Here is a 16,106-nt window from a genome sequence, read left to right on the forward strand (position 1 = left end):
TTATTCAAGTTTATTTGTATAGCGCTTTTCACAATACAAATCGTTGCAAAGCAGCTGTACACAAATGTAGGCTACTACAATATATTTAGTAGCTTATTAGTGGTGACTACTGTATGTTAAGTCGATGTACATATGGTATAAATATAAAAAAAAAAAGTAATGGTGTAATCAAAAACAGATGATGAACACTAATAGTAATGATTATGTGTTGCAATCAAACTTGTAGAAAAATTATGTAGTGCTGTATGTTGTTTCAAGGCTGGCATCATCGGCGGTCCTCTGAGGGGTTGGCATCATCTCTTCTTCTGAATCCGGGCTGAATCTTGTGTAATTCAGTTACCACGGAATGGAAATCCCGTGGCAGAAACAGAGAAACAAATAGAGAAATAATTAGCGTAGCTGCTGTTCCAACCAAGCAAAAATTGTGTGTTTTGCCCAAGCTGAAAAATGTTGATGTGCATTTGATCAGATGTAACTGAAGTACAACGTTATGAGATACACTATGTGAATGCTTGGCTAAAGAGATGAGTCTTTAATCTAGATTTAAATATACAGAGTGTGTCTGAACCCCGAACGTTATCAGGAAGGCTATTCCAGATTTTTGGAGCCAAATGTGAAAAGGCTCTCCCTCCTTTAGTGGACTTTGCTATCCTAGGTACTACTAAAAGTTCAGAGTTTTGCGACCTTAGGGAGCGTGAGGGATTGTAGCGTGAAAGGAGACTAGTTAGGTATGCAGGAGCTAAACCATTAAGGGCCTTATAGGTAAGAAGTAATATTTATTATTATTATTATTTATTTATTTATTTATTTTCCTATAGTGCAAGGGGCTGATCTAATATATGGGATATTGTTGGTTCCTATTCAAATTATTTGTTATCGACCATCCTGAAAAATAATAAATATTATTTATAATTTTAATATATATTTTGTATTTATTTATTTGAATTATTTATATGTTATAGTGCAAGGATATTTTGTGATATATAAGATATATTTGATTTTTTTTGTTGCTGACCATCCTTAAAAAAATAAATATTGTTGATAATTATAATATATATTTTGAATTTATTATGATTATTTTTATTAATTTAATTTTTTTTATATGCTGTAGTGCAAGGGGCTGGTCTAATATATGTGATATTGTTGGTTCCTATTTAAATTATTTGTTATCAACCATCCTGAAAAATTATAAATATTATTTAGAATTATAATATATATTTTGTATTTATTTATTTATTTGAATTATTTATGTGCTATAGTGCAAGGGACTGATCTGATATATAGAATATTGTTGGCTCTTATTTAAATTATTTGTTGTCAACCATCCTAAAAGATAAATATTATTGATAATTACAATATATGTTTTTAATTTATTATTATTATTATTATTATTCAGGATGCTCCATTAGAAAAACTGATGACACGCATGTGAGTATTAAACAAACCCAACAGCATCCCATGTAGATACTGATCCCCCCTTGCACTGACTGCCTGGCCCCTCGCACATTATATTTTGGCGGGCGTTGTTTTCTCGTCTCTCCCCTGCTTTCAGTGCTCCTCTCTCCACCCCCTCTTTGTTGTTTCTCTCCTCCAGCCTCCGCTGCGCGCACACACACACGCGCACGCACTCGCTGGGATCAGCTGCGCGCTCGCAGTAGTCCGTACATCCCTTCCCCCCGCGGCCTGGCTGCTGATGAGATGAGTGGAAGATGTCGGTGTCGGGGCTGAAGGCCGAATTAAAGTTCCTTGAGTCAATTTTTGACCCAAACCATGAGCGATTCCGAATAATCGACTGGAAGCCCGACGAACTCAGCTGCCAATTCAATGTGACTGGAGAAAAGCTGCTGATTATTCACTGCAACATCACGGTAAGATTCATCAGCCGTGTAGAGCTTAACGTTACAGGCGAACCAGACAAGGCCGAGTGAAACACCACCACCCACAATCCCTTTTTTGACTCGAATAACGCCATCAGATTGCGAATAAACCATCTAGGCCGAGCGAAATCGATTATATCCTCAAATAGATGTCAAAATCACTGCTAAACAAGTAGCTAGCACGAACTACATTTAGCCTGCTGTGTTAGTTGATTAGCTAACAAAGTTAACTGCGTTGGCTCTGGCTTTAACTTTGTTATCAAAACATTCTCGCCAGATAATATTCAAGCTCGCTTGATCACATCAAGCACGAGTCTAAATGTTAAATAACGCGTTTATGGGTTGTTTTATTCCGCGTCGTTGGGATTTTGCAGTTAAATGACTTAAATTAGCTTGTGTGCTAAATTTAGCTAAGCGGATACTTCAGCTAGCTGAACGACGTTTTGGACTAAATGTGTTTTTTTGGTCTTGCTAAGCCGACGTTGAGAGGCTATTTCGGAGTATTCATAGAATACCGATACATTTCATTGGCAAATACAACTAGTTATAGCTAGTTAATTTAGCAGTGATTAGGTGTTTTAACGAAGTTGTTCATTTCGCGAGGCCTCTTAAGAAATGCGTACTGTTCGATTTGAAACGACATGTGTATTCAGGTAAATCTTTGTTATAAAGTAACTGCTAGTGCAACTTACAGTTGCTATTATAATGTGTTATAGCGGTATTAGCACATTTCCAAACTTAACATTTGAGCGATTCCTGCATTTCCACAGCTTTTTAATAGACAAAAATGTTTGTGTATTATTTGTAGTACATTATTAAGAACGTACAGTGTTTGTGAAGGCACAGTGCCTTTACAAAACGACGCCACTGCAGTGCAACTGCTTGCTGTTTTGTTGTTATTGAGGCCAGTGAGTTTACTGAGCTTCTATCTTGATGTCTGAGGTGCTGTAAGGTCAGTATGTGGTCCTGACAAGCAGAAGAAATCCTGTCGCCCTCGACGGGAGACACAGTGATGGGAGGAGATTTCTAACTAGTGGATGGGAACATAATGTTCACATGATTTTACATGGAACCTCATCAGCTCTGACACTCACTTCTCTGAAATGAGCAGCGCTGCACAGATCTGCCATGCTCTCTTCTGGGGTTTCATTAGGAGAGAGAGGAACCTGCAGAGTTTGATTCATTGGTTTGGCAGCTGCTAATGTGGCTGCTTATCATGCAAGTGGCTGAACGCATCCGCTCAGACTTCAGTAACCTTGTGAAAGGACAAAGGTTTTGATACAGTTCTGACGTTGTCTGTTTTCATAGGAGTCTTACCCTTCAACCCCGCCAATATGGTTCGTTGATTCGGATGACCCAAGTCTGACTGAAGTCCTTGAGCGACTAGAGGATGTCAGAAAAGGCAATACTTTGGTAAGGAGGTTTTTGCTTTTTTTTTAGATGGGATTGTAAAAATAATGCACAGGATAAAGTTTAAAAGCTTTGGGGTTAGTAAGATTTTTTTTTATTATTATTATAAAGTAAGCAGTCTGTGGGATGTTGTCAAAAATAAAGTATACTGAATTATCAACTAAGATGTTATGATAGTGTTTGGTTCAATGTATATTCGAACTAATGAATCTTTAACTTTGAAATCAGTATGATTAACCTAATGCCTTTTACAAAGAAAGATTGGATTCAAAATACAACAAACCTCATAAATTACACTTGAAATATTGTTAAAAGTGTAATTGTTATTGATTTACCTCTAAAAACTTTAATAAAGAATTATTTACTAAGTAGATGTAAACAAAATCTTAATAGGTCAATATAGCCCTTCTTATTAAATTATATATTACTGTGTTTTGGTAGTGACAAATTTAGGGAGAGGACAAATATGCCAAAACTTTCTGAAAATACAATGAGAAATAACTTCACAATTACTAGAAATATGTACCAGAGATATACAATTTGCCTACATGCAACATTAGTGGAAAGAGACATTTTTTTCAAAATGTTAATAACAGTATAGACGTTGTTTCAAAAATACTATTTCAGATAAACTTTGTTCATCTAAAGCAGAACAGCTGTTTTTGTCATTGATAATAATAAAAAGTTTCTTGAGTAGCAAATCAGCATTTTAAAATCATTTCTGAAGGATCATGTGACACTGAAGACTGGAGTAATGATGCTGAAAATTCAGCTTTGCATCACATTAATAAATTACATTTTTAAGAATATTAAAATAGTTATGTTAAATTGTCATAATTTCACAATATTATTGTAAAAAGCAGACTTGGTGAGCATAAATCTTCTTTAAAAACAGAGACACTTACTGTGCCCAAACTTTTGAATGGTAGTGTGAATTTATTAGTCAAATTTGATAATTGTGAATACAATATCAAGGGAAATAATCAGCAATTATTCACATCTTTTTGATTCACAATTAATTTATTCAAAAACGATTTGGAATTCATACACGCAGTGATGTGAAAAAACTCTGTTGTGAACCTTGTTAATTACTGCACCATTTTGATTTATGCTAAAACATTTTTAAAAACATTTTTGAGATCATTGATTAAAATGTGTACACAGTTGTAATGAAAATATATATATTTTTAAACTTTGTACACCATGTATAGTCAAACTTTTTTCAATAATTGTATTATATATATATATATATATATATATATATATATATATATATATGTATGTATGTATGTATGTGTGTGTGTGTGTGTGTGTGTGTGTGTGTGTGTATATATATATATATATATATATATATAATATATTTTGTGCCATAATCTTGCAGCCCTGATCTATAATGAACCCAAATCCATGATTTGGTCAAGATGAGGATTTTCCCACCCTTTATCTGAACACTTTATCTCACTTTGTCTATGCAACACAACGTTTCACAGTAGATTAGTGGTTTTATCATAGTTTACAAAATTTAATAAGAAGCGGTATTTTGGCCCATTACGATTTTGTTTACATCTACTTTGTAAATACATTTTTTGATATTTCATTAAAGTTTTTAGAGGTAAATCAGTAACAATTATACTTTTAACAATATTTCAAGTGTAATTTATGAGGTTTGTTGTATTTTGAATCCAATCTTTCTTTGTAAAAGGCATAAAGTTGATAAGACTGATTTCAAAGTTAAGGATTCATTAGTTTGAATATACATTGAACCAAACACTATCATAACATCTTAGTTGACAATTCAGTATACTTTATTTTTGACAACATCCCACACAGCACATTTTTGGTAGTGACAGTAATGTCACATACTAAAACACTACCAAAACATACTAAAATACTAAAAATTTGCTTAACTGTACTAAAATTTTGCTTATTTTCCCCAAATAAAGGATTATGTGTTCCCTTTTGACACTACCAAACCAATGACATGTTTCGATTCGTTACTGTTATGGTAGTGGCAAATTTTTTGCATAAAGTTTCATGATTTACTATATAAGATATTTTTAAACAATAAAATAAAAAAACAAACATTGAATAATTGAATTGAATAAAAAACAAAACATTATTCAATACTGTTTTTATAAGTTGAAATTTGGGGGTTAGGGTTCAGGACAGCCACCTCCCAAATTGAAAGTTCCCAATACATAATTTTTTGCGTATTAAGCTTACTGATATTTTAAATATTATTGTGGGTTTCAATAGATATTAGAATGATCTTATTAAACATCTAAGATTTGAGTTCTTAAATGCTTTTTAAAACAGTTTTTTGGTTGCACCAATTCTATAGAATGGCCCTTATAAGTTAGCACTAAAGAAAGTATTTGTCTGAGTAACTTATTTGTTACTACTTTTTCTTCTTATACAGCTCCTACAGCAGCTGAAAAGGCTGATCTGTGATTTATGCCGACTCTATAACCTGCCCCAGCATCCTGATGTGGAGATGCTGGATCAGCCTCTTCCTGCTGGACCCATCAATCAAGACAAGAAGGTAGCCCAAATCAGCACAGACCTACATAGTCTTATTACCCTCCTTCCTTTACCCGTTTGTGAGCTGATGCAGACTTTTTGTCCTTGTTCTTCCCAGCATGGAACAATAGATGAAGTGACATCAGAAGAAGAGGAGGAAGAGGAAATGGCAGAGGTATTACGCTTTAGGGGATATGATGGGTTCCCTATGACAAGCAGACGTCATGTCTAGACGTCATCGTAGTTGATACCTAACACCTTTTGTTTGTTTCTGTGGCAGCAGGATATTGAAGATCTAGACCACTATGACATGAAAGAGGAGGAACCGGTCGACGGGAAAAAGTCAGAGGATGATGGCATCGAGAAAGAGAATCTGGCCATTCTGGAGAAAATCCGCAAGAACCAGAGGCAGGACCACTTGAACGTAAGTGTGCATTCGGTAAGGTACCTTTTTATACAACTTTGGGGTTGGGTGGAGCAATTTTGATTTTATTGATGCCGTATCCACCTTATTTTTCCCGTAATACCAGGCGTGGCCATTTGTTAATTTTATGGGTCTTAATGTATTATCTTAATTATGAACACAATGGTTTGTAGTGCAAACAGTTTTACCGTTTACTGCACTTCGTTATTCTTGTTTCCCTACGACGGCCTATGAACCGGAAGTCTTAACACATTACTAGAAAACAGCTTACTTCCACATTGAAAAATAAGGTGGATAGCAATGTATTTTCTTTATGATGTGTAATAAAATGCAATAAAGCACATTTTATTTGCAAATAGGGTCAGCTTTTTAAAATTTGTAATTTATCCTCTGAAGCATAAATTTAAAGATTGATCCTTGCGGTGTTTATGTTCCCTTAATGCTTGATTCTTGGTTTTGTAGGGTGCCGTGTCTGGTTCAGTTCAGGCCTCTGACCGCCTCATGAAGGAACTCAGGGAGATCTATAGATCACAGAGTTATAAGACAGGTAATTTTAGTTGTGCGTTACAGCATTTTGACATTTCCATACCTCTGTTCCAAACCTAATGAGCTGCCTGCTGCCTGCATAGACTGTTGGCTTCTAAGGAAGCATCTTTACTGTTATGACAGCTCCTTTGGTCAGTTTTTATCCAATACAGCTTTTCAGTAGTAAACATAAGAAATCAGTGTCACTTTTAATTACAAATTCACATTTTTACTGTAAAGCTGCTGTCCAAAGTGTTCACATTTTTACTTGAGTTTGATCTCAACATCCTGAACAGAAGAAATAACAAAGAGAAGATTTATTTGTCAAATAAGGCAGAGCCCCAGAGCACACCAATGAGAGTTGGAAGGTGTTTACCAGCTGGAACGAACTTTTCTGGAAAGTTCGCTTTGGTTTTGAACTCCATACGAACTTCGTTTTGCCTGATTTTGTTGAAAAATTACATCACTCTAGTTGGTTCTTTGGTTTCACTTGAGGTATATTAGGACATTAAAGGGAGAGTTCACCCAAAAATGCTCAACCTCATGTTATTCCAAACCTAGAAGACCTTCAGAACACAAATTAAGATATTTTTGATGATCCGAGAGCTTTCTGACCCTGCATAGACAGCAACATAACTGCCATGTTCAAGGCCCTGAAACATTCTACTGTTGTGAATGTGTGTTGAAGACTGACAGGTAAGAGAAGAAATTATTGAAGAAAGTTGTTATTTTTGTTTTCTTGGCACACAAAAAGTATTCTCGTAGCTTTATAACTTTAGGGTTGAGCCACTGATGTCACATGGACTATTTTAACTAGGGATGCACCGATCCGAATCAGCCGAGATTGCTTGCGCGTTTTGTCAGTAAAGCCGGTTCTGTAATCAGCGGTATATGCCATCAGGTGCGTGATTTCACGTTGAGCCGTATATACTACACACAGCCGTTGTTCACTGACGAGCTGCGCACATTCACACTGATAATGAACATGGGTTTGCGCGGCTGTGGGTAGTATATACGGCTCAACGTGAAATCACGCACCTGATGGCATTTACCGCTGATTACAGAACCGGCTTTACTGACAAAACGCGCAAGCATCTCGGCTGATTCGGATCGGTGCATCCCTAATTTTAACAATGTTCTTGCTAGCGTTGCCCTCTACTATATGCTTTCATGGTCGACTAGTAGTCATTTATTTTAATCATTAGTCGACTATTAGTTGCATGTTAATTAACAAGCCATAAATCATAATAATGAGCCTTTAATTACCTACATAGCCTAATAAGCGCTCAAGCGCATACACTGGCAGATATAATAATTATGAATGTGTCTGGGAAGAGCAGTAAGGAGGCTGCATTAACATTTTAATAATTATTGATAAACTAGTGCTTTCTTTGTTTTCGGTTTAAGAGATTAAGTTGGCGACACTGACTTGTCATTTTCGCAGTAGTACATGCGCCTGTATGAATGTTACATACAGATTACATGATCTTTGAAAATTTGTTTTATATTTTAATTGGTTAATTTAACAGTAGACATTTCACTTTTATAGATAGCTATTTGTTTCATGTCCATAAGGAGTTTTGAAGTTTTGCGCTCAAGTTCACAAAGACAGATGACAGAAAGTGCATCCTGTTTGCTTTCATTATTTTACAAAAGTGCAACATTTCATTGTTATTGTGAGTGCACACAAATAAATGTAGAGTCTTTACAGATTCAAAAGATGTATTACTTTTATCTGTATGACCAAATGACGGAGTATTTTAAGAGCAAGTGACCGCACTGGAGCCTCCATGTGTCAAATTTTGGTTGACCAAGCCTCTTCTCGTCGACTATTAGGGGGCAGCCCTGGTTCTTACTACCTTCTTGGGCCTTGAACTTGGTAGTTGCATTGCTGTCTATGCAGGGTCAGAAAGCTCTCAGATTTCATAAAAAATATCTTAATTTGTGTTCCAAAAATGAACGAAGGTCTTACAGGTTTGGAACAACTAATGACAGGATTTTCATTTTTGGGGGAACCGTCCCTTTAAGTTGCCTACCTTTTGCAACTGCAACTTTTATGTCAGGACTGCGCAAATGATGACTCAGCATGGTTTTGGAAAACGTCTTCCCATTAGTTTTATCTTGATCGTTACAGATCTGTCTGATCTGTTTGTTTGCCATTCTGTTTGTTTCAGGTATCTATTCAGTGGAGTTAGTCAATGATAGCCTGTATGAATGGCATGTCAAGTTAAGGACGTAAGTATGGTTGCATAACATTTAAAATGCCATGTGGGCTGATAATGTTTTTAGTGTTCGGGTCTTTAATGTCTGAAATCATTCTAGGGTCGACCCAGACAGTCCGTTACACAGCGACTTGCAGGTTTTGAAGGAAAAAGAAGGCATGGACTACATTCTGCTCAATTTCTCTTATAAAGTTAGTGCTCTTTTCTTTGTCATACAAAAACACACTGATTGCAGATAATTTGGTTGAAAGGAAAGATTATGCAACTGAATTTCTGTTTTACTTGTTTGCTGATGGCAGGATAACTTTCCTTTTGATCCTCCCTTTGTACGGGTTGTGTCTCCTGTCCTGTCTGGAGGGTGAGCATGAGTAAATAAGTTTCTAGTAAATAAGTCAAACTAGCCTTTTTATTCTAGTAACAGTAAAGATTTTACTGCATTTAATGAATAATTATTTTCTTTTTTTTGCATCAGTAAATAATTTAACATGTAATTATAGCTTTACAGAGATTGACGGCTGCTAATTTCACATTTTCATTATTATTTAGCATTTGGTTTACATCCAAAAGTGCACTTCCAGAATGAAAATTTCCTAATAATTTACTCACCCCCCATGTCATCCAAGATGATTATGTCTGTCTTCAGTCGAGAAGAAATGGAAAAGGTTTTTGAGGAAAACATTCCAGGATTTTTCTTCACATAGTGGACTTCAATGGGGATCGACGGGTTGAAGGTCCGACTTGCAGTTTCAGTGCAGCTTCAAAGGGCTCTACACAGTCCCAGCTGAGGAATAAGGGTCTTATCTAGTGAAACAATTTATTATTTTCTTTAAAATAAAAATTTCTACACTTTTTGACCACAAATGCTCATCTTGCACTAGCTCTTCATGCATTGTGAAATCACATTGGAAAAGCCACATGTGGTTAGTTCTTTGTCTGTGTACTTAGGTTAACCTCCAACTTCAAAATCATCCATCATCATTTTACCTTTTGGTAAAAGGCGTTTGACTTTCTTTGCACGCTCACTTTGAAAACACTAGGTCGGTACATACTCCTACGTCACGCGTGCGTGATTTATGCATGAGGTCGAGGAAGAGACTGCAATTTGGACCTTCAACCTGTTGGCCACCATTGAAGTCCAATATATGGAGAAAAATCCTGGAATGTTTTCCTGAAAAACCATAAGTTCTTTTTGAATGAAGAAAGAAAGACATGAATGTCTTGGATGACATGGGGATGAGTATGTTATCAGGAACTTGTCATTCTGGAAGTGAATTTATCCTTTAATACCTCATTTATGGTCATAATAAAATTATCAAATGAATCATTTATTTAATAAATAAATGCTAAATGTTTTTTTTTCTCTCTTGTCTAGCTATGTTCTTGGAGGAGGAGCCTTGTGTATGGAGCTACTCACAAAACAGGTTTGAATTCTCTTTAAATTTTCTAAGGTTTGCCCATTGAAATAATGAAAGAAATCAGAAATAATTAAATTATTTGTTCTCACAGGGCTGGAGCAGTGCCTACTCAATAGAGTCAGTCATCATGCAAATCAATGCCACCTTAGTCAAAGGGAAAGCCAGAGTGCAGTTCGGAGCAAATAAGGTTTGCCTGGCCTCATGATCAAAAAACAAAAACTAATAATCGCTTACAGAAATGTTGACCCTTTCCCTTTTGTTTTGTACAGAATCAATACAATCTTGCCAGAGCACAACAGTCATACAAATCATTGGTTCAGATTCATGAAAAGAATGGTAGGTGGAAGAAAAAACACAAAGAAATGCAGAATTGATGTACTCTAAACCGTTCTCTGAAGTTTTTTTTTCTGATGTTTTTTTTTTTTTTTTTTTCCTCTAGGCTGGTACACACCTCCAAAAGAAGATGGCTAGGAAACACATCGAACTGCTTGCACACTGCAAACATGGGATGTCTGGTCAAACCTTCGCTTCATTTTACTTATGTTTTCACTTCTTCAGCTTGAGTATGATGCTCCCTCGTGTAAGTGGAAGCCATCGAGGGAAACGTTTGCCCTCTCGCTGTCTGGAATGCTCCGAAAATTGCATTGTCCTTTATCTTCTGCCAGGCCGGACACTGACCAGATCCCATGATGTCTCTTTCTCATGCTCTCTTTCTCTCTTTCATCTGTCGTCTTCTAAACTGATGGGACATTCACAGCCTTGGTACTAATAAGGCATATAACATGGCATTTCGAAATGGTCTGATCAGAGAAAGATGTTTTTTTTCCAGTTTTTCTCTCGTTTTTGTTGCTTCCTCCTCATTTTTACTGGAGCATGGCTCTGTTCAGGATTATTGCATAGATGGAGATGCTCAATGAAGATGCTGGATCTGATCCTCTCTGTGCTTTTAAAGGACGTTCTTATGACCATGGACTTTAAATGGTGGTTTACTGAACTTAAAACAGGATAAGGATGCAACTAGAGACAATGTGAAGACAATGTGCCACTGCTCTTGTATCTATAGAGACTTTTTTTTTCCTCTCCTCATGAGTTAATATACTGGTACTTTTAATGCCGCAGTCGTCGAAGAATCGTTACTTGCCACAATTATATGCGTAAGCTTCCTAAGCAACCCTTATGTTAATGATAATGGCGAGGAAGAGAAGAAGGGGCGCTTATACGACTCTAGCTCCGGATCTCATTTTTTTCCAACTATGAATTCCACTCAGTTTCCTTGCGCTCGCTTTTAGCATGTGGCTGATCTGACCAATAACGGACAAATGCGAGCCTTGGCTTTGAAAAGGCGAAGCGGAACTTGCCGTCGCTCCATAGTCAAACAGAGCTCCACTTGTATACTTGTAAATGGATTTGAGGCGTCTTAAATGTGGTGTTTATGTGAAGTGGGGGAATTATCCGAGTTGTTTTCACGAGACTTGGGGACTCAAAATGGGGGAAAAGGTTGATGTTTCTCAAAATAACGGGGGTAATATCTTAAATTGTATTTATATAAGTGATATGAACATACCTTCTTTTTTTTTTTTTTTTTTTGTTTCTACCCTTAATTGTCATGTTTATAATTTCTGCTCCATTAAAAATGGCTGTTACAGATTGAGGTTTACATTACCAATGGACCTCATGATCAGCAGTTCTTCAATGTAGAGTTTGTCCATGCTGTCAGTTTCATTTTGTGAGCATCGATGGATTTAAAGAGCACGAGTAATACTTTTCTCATAGCACAACACTACAAGAGCACTGTTTCTTTCTATGCCTGTTGGGCAGTTCTCACAATACTCAAAGGCATTGTTTATTTTACCTCTTGGATTTGAAAGTCCAGCGTAAAGTCTTACGAATGGTCAATGCTTCAATGGTGAAAGAGTTCAAAATACACCATACCTCCCTGCTTTTTTGTTTTGTTTTTGTTTTGCAGTGTATTATAAAACTGTCTTCTGAAGGCGTCTCGCAATTTTCATTGAAAACTCAGGAAAATCCATTCTGTTTGAAAACCTTTTTTGGTCCGTTTGCTCTACTTATCCACTAGTTTCCATAAGCAAAGAAAAGGAGGATTTCCCACCTACCCATGGTCGCAATTTAGTATTTTATGAAGGGGCTTGGCTCCATCGTAAGAAGTGTTAAAGGCCAATGGTGATTAGATAACTCTGGCTATAAAAACGTATCAGAATTTGAGTGCTCAGTCAAACAACTTATGATGTTCTTGTTGTTTCTCATCCCTCTGACTTCATCTTTCAGTTGTAAATATTTTGGGACATTTGGGTTTAGTATTTGCACAGAATGTTGTGATTGTGCCTCTTGGAGTTTGAACTTTGTCCCATAACAGGCAGGCTCTTGGATATGTATATCGTTAACATGGATGCAACTGTAATCTTTTTCCTCCAATCACATGTAAATGTCATTCAAGAGAGCCACTGCAGCAGGAATGTCTTGAATAACTCAAGTATCTGCTTTGCAAGTAATTGCTGCTGTCTTGTTTCAGAGATGCACTTGGCCTTGAGGTTTTCACTGGTGAGATTTGAAAAAGCAGACATCTCTAGTGTTTCTTCAGAGGGTTATTCATCTCAGAAGTACATCTGACCAAGGTTTCTGTAATTGACGAGTCTTTCTTCCGTTTCCTTGTCCGGACAGTAATGACTTTTTGTTTTCTGTTGTTTTTCACACCGAACGTTGAACCTCACAGTAACCATTAACAGAACTCGTCTTTGGTGCCATCTCATGGAATGGTTCTTGAAGCTCACACTGTTGGCATGCTTTCTGGGATTTTTTTTGTTAGGTTTTTTCCATTACAAGAGAATTTTGACCATGTACAGTATATTTGTAAACTTGCATCAAGTTTATGAATAAAGAATTTTACGAGGAGCTTGTTTGGGGTATCTCTTAGTGATCTGATTGATACATTTAAGAACTTAAAGGGGTAGTGCATCCAAAAATGCAAATTCTGTCTTTTACTTACTCATCTTTGTCGTTCTAAACCCGTAAGATCTTCGTTCATCTTCAGAACACAAATTAAGATATTTTTTATGAATTCGGAGAGCTTTCTGACCCTCCTTAGACAACAATGCTACTGACACCTTTAACGCCCAGAAAGGTAGTAAGGACATTGTTAAAATAGTCCAAGCGACATCAGTGGTTCAACCGTAATGTTATGAAGCTACGAGAATACTTTTTGTGTGCAAAAAAAACAAAACAAAAATAACTTCATGCAACAATTTATTTTCTTCCGTGTCAGTTTTTAACTTGTTTTGACATAGGCCTTGTCCACACTAATACATTTTTGTTTGAAAACGCATCTTTTTCTCTACGTTTCGACCTCCCATCCACAGTGAGGCTGCATTTTTGTCAAGAAAAACTGCCATTTGGAATTGTATGGACTGTGAAAACATGAGGGCAGTTGCTTTTTAGATCAGACATACTATTGAAAGTGAGCATGTCCTGGATGCGTCAGTGAATGAAGAGATATTTTCCTAAATAAAATGATCCTGCCAGAAGAATTGCGTGAAAACGTATCATGTCTGTTCTGCCTGTTTCATCTCGGTGAGCTTTTTTGAGGATGTACACATGCTCAGTAAAGCAAATTCAATGTTTTCTGACATTTCAGTGTGGATGAGAAACTTTTGGAAAACACTTGATAATGCTAGTGTGGACAGAGCGTTTTAAAATGGAAAAAGCGATTTAAATGTATCCGGATTAATGTAGACATAGCCATAGAGCATCCATTTCTCTTACTTCATTTGTATATTCTGGTTTAAATAAGGCTGGGAAAGTCATCCTCTGTCGAAATCTTCAGACAAGTTTACGAAGAATGTTTTATGTACAGCGTATGTCGTAAACAAGGTGCAGCACATCTAGGTTTCATTGCACACAAGTATCCTAGCTTCATAACATTAAGATTGAACCACTCATTTCGCATGGTAAATTTTCTTGATGTCCTTACTACCTTTGTGGGCCTTGAACGTTGTAGTTGTGTTGCTGTCTACACAGGGTCAGAAAGCTCTTGGATTTCATCCTAAATATCTTAATTTGTGTTTTGAAGATGAACGAAGGTCTTGCAGATTTGGAACCACATGAGGGTGAGTAATTATTGACAGAATTTAAATTTTTGTGTGAACCATCCCTTTAAATTTTCATTAGGACAATATCAGGAACTCCAGAATTAGCTGTGAATGGATGTAAACACTAACTTAACTCAATTTTCAAGTATAACAGTTATTTTCTGTGTCTAAAATGATGCTGTTTAATGTAAAATGTATCTGTTCTGTCTCTAGTTTGCTTGTTAAACTGACATGAATGACTCTGACTGGTAGTTCACTGCGCAGGATTTCATCATGGCTGTGGGATTGGGACTTGTTACAACACATTATGAAATGATCACTCTTTTAAAGTATATAATTAACATTGTCACCAAATTGTCTGGCTTAAAGGGATAGTTCACCCAGAAATGAAAATCCTGTCATTAATTACTCACCCGTAAGACATTTGTTCATCTTCAGAACACAAATGAAGATATATTTGATAAAGTCCTAGAGCTTTCTGACCCTGTATAGACAGCAATGCAACTGACATGTAACTCCTTGTATGACACTATTGCTGTTGGCATGTTTTTTTTTGTTTGTTTTTTTTTTATCGTATGATGACACGTATATTTGTAGTATTTTCAGCTATAAATGAAAATCATAATTGCACAAGTTACAACATCCCTCATTTCAGTCATAGTTTATAGGTTGTCAAAATGGAAGATTATGTGAATTGGATTATAGATCTTCCTTACCACATGGGGTAGCTGTTTGCTGTTTTTGTGTGCTTGCGGTGGTTCCTCTCCAGTACCAATGAGACAAAAGGTTTGCATACTCCAGGCTTTTTTTTTTTTTTTTTGTATTGTACTGAATAATTGAAGTTTGCTTATGGTCACTAGAATTGTAACTGATGCTTAAAATCACTGGCATTGAACCATAGGACCGGTTCTCAAATCCATGACTGGTAAATGAATACATCATTTACTGTAACTCAGCATTAAGAAAATATTATAGTACAAATAAATAAGAATGGGTAGTTGTCCAAAAATGTATATTATGTTGATGAGGGTAGGCCATTTTGAACAGCTAAAAACGGCATTAATTGTCATGCTGTCTTTAGATGACAAAGGAGAAATGTTTTCACATCAGTCATGACTTACACTACCAGTAAAAAGGTTTTGAACAGTATTTTAAGTTTTTGTTTTTAAATAAGTCTCTATTGCTCACTAAGCCTGCAATTATTTGAGCCAAATACAGCAAAAACGGTAGCATTTTAAAATATTTTTACTATTTAAAATAACTGTTTACTATTTGAATATATTTTAAAATGTAATTTATTCCTGTGGTTTCAAAGCTGAATTTTTAGCATTATAACCCTAGTCACATGATCCTTCAGAAATCATTTAAATATTCTGATTTGCTGCTCCAAAAACATTAATTATTTTTATTATGTTAAAAACAGAATCAGAAGAACAGCATTTATCTGAGATAGAAATCTTTTGTAACATTATAAATGTTGCTATCATCATTAAATATTAATAAAATATTAATATAGTGTATAATGTTACAAAAGCTTTTTTATTTCACAGAAATGATGATATTTGGATCTTTCTATTTAAAGATTCCTGAAAAAAATATACTCAACTGTT

At 35.9% G+C, this 16,106-nt stretch overlaps 1 protein-coding gene across 4 annotated transcripts; it reads left to right on the top strand.

Annotated features, from left to right (window-relative positions):
* The first annotated feature begins 1,630 nt into the window (after positions 1-1,630).
* On the top strand, positions 1,631-13,308 carry ube2q2 (ubiquitin-conjugating enzyme E2Q family member 2). Of its 4 annotated transcripts, none has more exons than XM_073831493.1 (13): positions 1,631-1,868; positions 3,186-3,290; positions 5,707-5,829; positions 5,926-5,982; positions 6,088-6,246; positions 6,694-6,778; positions 8,931-8,991; positions 9,079-9,169; positions 9,278-9,336; positions 10,351-10,399; positions 10,485-10,580; positions 10,663-10,729; positions 10,833-13,308. In XM_073831493.1, exons 1-13 carry the CDS (start codon positions 1,710-1,712, stop codon positions 10,862-10,864), a joined length of 1,143 nt encoding a protein of 380 aa, XP_073687594.1. In that variant the 5' UTR covers positions 1,631-1,709; the 3' UTR covers positions 10,865-13,308. The 4 variants fall into 4 exon arrangements, with proteins under 4 accessions (XP_073687594.1, XP_073687596.1, XP_073687595.1 ...); XM_073831495.1 differs by having other exon boundaries at positions 6,088-6,231; XM_073831494.1 differs by having other exon boundaries at positions 6,091-6,246.
* Positions 13,309-16,106: the final 2,798 nt, after the last annotated feature.

Source organism: Garra rufa, chromosome 25 (genome assembly GCF_049309525.1).
Source record: "Garra rufa chromosome 25, GarRuf1.0, whole genome shotgun sequence".
Lineage (NCBI taxonomy): Eukaryota > Metazoa > Chordata > Actinopteri > Cypriniformes > Cyprinidae > Garra > Garra rufa.

What these genes read in the sequence shown, in the direction of transcription:
- ube2q2 (XM_073831493.1), top strand. Translation starts at nt 1,710, where the DNA reads ATGTCGGTGTCGGGGCTGAAGGCCGAATTAAAGTTCCTTGAGTCAATT. An exon ending in CCATCAATCAAGACAAGAAG is followed by an intron (nt 5,830 to 5,925) that starts GTAGCCCAAATC and finishes TGTTCTTCCCAG; the next exon opens with CATGGAACAATAGATGAAGT. An exon ending in TCTCCTGTCCTGTCTGGAGG is followed by an intron (nt 9,337 to 10,350) that starts GTGAGCATGAGT and finishes TCTCTTGTCTAG; the next exon opens with CTATGTTCTTGGAGGAGGAG.